The following is a 4065-nucleotide window of genomic DNA, read 5'->3' as shown; positions in this document are numbered from 1 at the left end:
GTAATTCCAGTTAAAGAGTTTAGCCTCTTTCTTTCTTCCTTGCCAGTTTGTGTAACCGCTGTTAAAACTATTGCTTATGCACTGAACAGCAAGAATATTATCTCTACAGACATCATACTGTTGAAGTTTCAGAAAGAAAGAAAGAAAGAAAAAGCAAGAAAGAACCATTAGTATTGGCTATAACTTCACATTCATCTTGATGTCACTGCGACATATATAGGCAGAGGAAGCTTGAGATTCTCTGAATCTTTTGATGATATTATGCACTGTAGATGATGATAATGTCAAACTCTTTGCAATTTTTCTCTGAGAAACTCCTTTCTGATATTGCTCCACTATTTTTCGCCGCAGCATTGGGGGAATTGGTGATCCTCTGCCGATCTTGACTTCTGAGAGACACTGCTACTCTGAGAGGCTCTTTTTATACCCAATCATGTTGCCAATTGACCTAATAAGTTGCAAATTGGTCCTCCAGCTGTTCCTTATATGTACATTTAACTTTTCCGGCCTCTTATTGCTACCTGTCCCAACTTTTTTGGAATGTGTAGCTCTCATGAAATCCAAAATGAGACAATATTTGGCATGACATTTCAAAATGTCTCACTTTCAACCTTTGATATGTTATCTATATTCTATTGTGAATAAAATATAAGTTTATGAGATTTGTAAATTATTCCATTCCTTTTATACTCACAATTTGTAGAGTATCCCAACTTTTTTGGAATTGGGTTTGTACCTCAAACATTATTGCATATCTATATATTGCATTACTGAAAGAGACAAAACTTGTTAAAACAGGGCAATGTAAGGAAAAGTTGAGAATTTGCCATAATTGGGTAAGACGCGTTCCCTTCGTGTCATTATGACTCAGACAGAGGAAACTTGCTTTGACACAACTACCGAGCAGTCGCTTCGCTCAGACCAGACGTTGTTTCACACTCTCTGATTACATCTCAAGACACAATCAGCAAAATAGTCAGTTGTCAACTCTGGTAAGTCATGAGAAATGTTTCTTACAGAAATATTTATACAATTTGAACTAACTTAAAAACTCCACTCTAAGTTGGGACATATTTAATGGTGAAATGTAGTTTATGATAACAGGACTGTATTTGCAAGTGCTAAATTAACACTGTGAAGTTGGTCTTGTACATCGATGTTACAGGTTGGGTGACTATGAGAAAGTTATGTTAAACATCACTCCAAAATTGCATAGAACAAATCTGTTTTTCTAAGATCTAACCAAGGATATAATATACCTAAAGAGAGTGAGAATTACCATTTTCATTCATCTTTTCTACATAGAACTCTATGGTCTGTCAAACACCTCAAATGAGTACCTGTACTTTGTGGAAACAAAATTAAACTGCCCTGACATTAAAAACAGCAAATTTTTTCTCTGATTTTAGAAAGAGAGCTTCCACAAATGACATACCAAGCTATCAGTAAAATTTGCTGTTACACTGCTCTCTGCAAGGAGGAACAAACCTGGCCTTGTTTAGCCCCAAAAATACCAAAACATGACTTTTTTTAATTTGAGCATGATAGAAGGAAAACAATATCTATGAGACCAAAAAAATTTTTTTATTAAAAGTCCTAATTTCAGATCAATTTATTTTAGTATGTAGATGTCAATGAAGTTGACTGTGTAAACAGTATGTAAAACACTACTACCCCTTTACACAGAAATATTTCAAAATTATCGGTAGAAATAAGATTGCTTTGGTTTCATGGTCGAAACTGGTCCGCTGTGCAGATATTTGCATGCTATACTTGGGTATACACGTTTTCAGTTTCATTACTCTTAATAGTCTGGAACCCCATAAGTCATTTAGATATTGGTCAGTAGTCAATATTAGATTGGATTCTTATCCTTAGTACATATTTTAACCCCTTTGATATATGAATTAAAGGGGAAAAATACTAAATGGAACACACAGAGAAAAGTTGGTTAACAGGATATTTCACCCAAAAATTAAAATAGTTATAATTTACTCACCCTCAAGTTGATCCAAATCTATATCATTTTCTTTCTTCTGTTAACAAACGAAGATATTCTGAAGAATGTTGAAAGTGGTGGTAGACACTGACTTCAGTAGTATGGGGGAAAATACTATGGAAGTCATTGGCTACCAGCAACTGACTCCCAACATTCTTCAAAATATATTTTGTGTTCAACAGAAGAAAGAAATGTATACAGGTTTGTAACAACATGAGGATGAGTAAATGATGACAAAACGTTCATTTTTGGGTGAACTATCCCTTTAAGGAAATCACGCATGGTAGCTGAGACATCCATTCTTGAATTGTTAGAAATGTCTTCTAAAAACCTCAACTTTTGTGGATGACATGAATCATTCAGAGAGTTAAAATGCCTGCCTGTTTTGGTGTCAAATTATTTCCACTCGCAGATACTGATGCAACAAAACTTTAGCTTCTACTAGTTTATGAAACTGTTGTTACTCTAAAACAGTTGCTTCAGCATTTCACTACACAGGAAGGCACACTTCCTTGTACACCGCAAACACTGTTGCAACAAGTTTATACGTCTTCCCAATTCTAATGGAGAGTGTTGTAACATGATTTTGTTTTAATTTAGTCAATTAGAAATGTCACCAAAGTGAAATGCCTGCTATACATGACGACCACATTCCTGCAGTGACATCTCAATGTTGTTTCTGTTGAAGAACTGTTAACGTGAAACTCTGAACTCTGTTTTCAGAAACTACGCAGCAGCTCTTCCTGTTAAACTACCATGACATCCAATAACAGTTCACATCACTGTGGTACTTCAACTCAGGAACTGGTGGCATCTGTCCTTCCTCCCATACTCATCATTGAGCTGTTACTCGGCCTGCCTGGCAATGTCATGGCACTGTGTATCTTCAGCAAAACCTTTAGGACTTGGAGGGCCAACATCATGTTCCTCTTCAACCTGGTTTTGTCTGACTTTCTGCTTCTCATCAGCCTACCTTTCCGCATCGACAACTTCATAGGTGGCGAGAGTTGGACATTTGGAGACGCCTGGTGTCGGATCAACCTATTCATGCTGTCAGTCAACCGTTCGGCTAGCATTGCCTTCATGAGCGCTGTGGCTGTTGACCGCTACTTTAAAGTGGCCCATCCGCATCACAAAATCAATTACATAAGCACAAAACAAGCAGCCGGGGTTTCCTGCTTCATCTGGGCTGTTGTGATATCCCTGAGAATCCCTTTACTAACCAACAAACTTCTGGAGAACGACTCTCTTTGTAGGAGCTTTAGCAACTATGAGAATCCATCACTAGGTATCCAACTGCATTATACCGTGTTTGCCTTAGAGTTCTTTCTGCCTTTATTACTCCTGGTCTTCTGCTCCGTGAGTATTGCATGTATCCTACGTACACGCAAGTTGGACAAGGTCAAGAAAGGGAAAAGGGCTATTCGGACTGTCCAGGTGATCGTTGGGATTTTTGTCTTTTGCTTCTTTCCCAGCATCGGCACAGGATTGGTGGCACTCTATTTAAAACAGCTTGGACCTAAGTACTGTGATGCTTACACGTTCACCAGTCAGTTGTTTTCTACATCCATAGCCTTCACCTATCTAAACAGCGCTCTGGACCCGGTCATCTACTGCTTCTCCAGCTCTATCTTCCGCAATTATTTGAAAAGAGTTGTCAACCGAACTGGATTCATGGAGCTACAGATGAGCCGACGCGTCAGTATGCCCAGCGGAAGTGACTGAGTGGATTGGGGATTGATGAGCATTGGACAGTGTACATACTGCTTAATATACTTTTATTTTTTTCCATTATAGTTTTATTTGTCAAATCTTCTTTTTGATACATATACGAACTATTGTATTTTTTGTACATATAATTTTTTTATATTGATGCATTAAAAAGTTTTATAATACATCATGTCATATACATTATTTGACTTAAATGTAGTAACTATATGACAATATATATGCAAAATTATATGCAAATATAATTATAATATAATATTTTATATGCAAAATAAATGTCAAAAGAATGATAATTAAAAAAATCTAATTTTTAGAAGTTTTTCTTTTGTTTTGTTTTT

General features: G+C 36.6%; 1 protein-coding gene across 1 annotated transcript; it reads left to right on the top strand.

Moving 5' to 3' along the window:
* Window positions 1-897: 897 nt before the first annotated feature.
* LOC107586503 (hydroxycarboxylic acid receptor 2-like) lies at window positions 898-3842 on the top strand. The gene is made up of 2 exons (XM_016273897.1): window positions 898-992; window positions 2723-3842. The coding sequence occupies exon 2, from the start codon at window positions 2756-2758 to the stop codon at window positions 3722-3724; it is 969 nt and encodes a 322-aa protein (XP_016129383.1). The 5' UTR covers window positions 898-992; window positions 2723-2755; the 3' UTR covers window positions 3725-3842.
* Window positions 3843-4065: the final 223 nt, after the last annotated feature.

The sequence above is a fragment of the Sinocyclocheilus grahami genome, unplaced genomic scaffold (genome assembly GCF_001515645.1).
Source record: "Sinocyclocheilus grahami isolate Dianchi unplaced genomic scaffold, SAMN03320097.WGS_v1.1 scaffold82.1, whole genome shotgun sequence".
NCBI classification, from domain to species: Eukaryota; Metazoa; Chordata; class Actinopteri; order Cypriniformes; family Cyprinidae; genus Sinocyclocheilus; species Sinocyclocheilus grahami.
Note: the sequence above shows the minus strand (reverse complement) of the source record. Positions and strands in the feature narration are given on the sequence as shown.

Coding starts and splice junctions, on each gene's coding strand:
- LOC107586503 (XM_016273897.1), top strand. CDS start 2,756: ATGACATCCAATAACAGTTCACATCACTGTGGTACTTCAACTCAGGAA.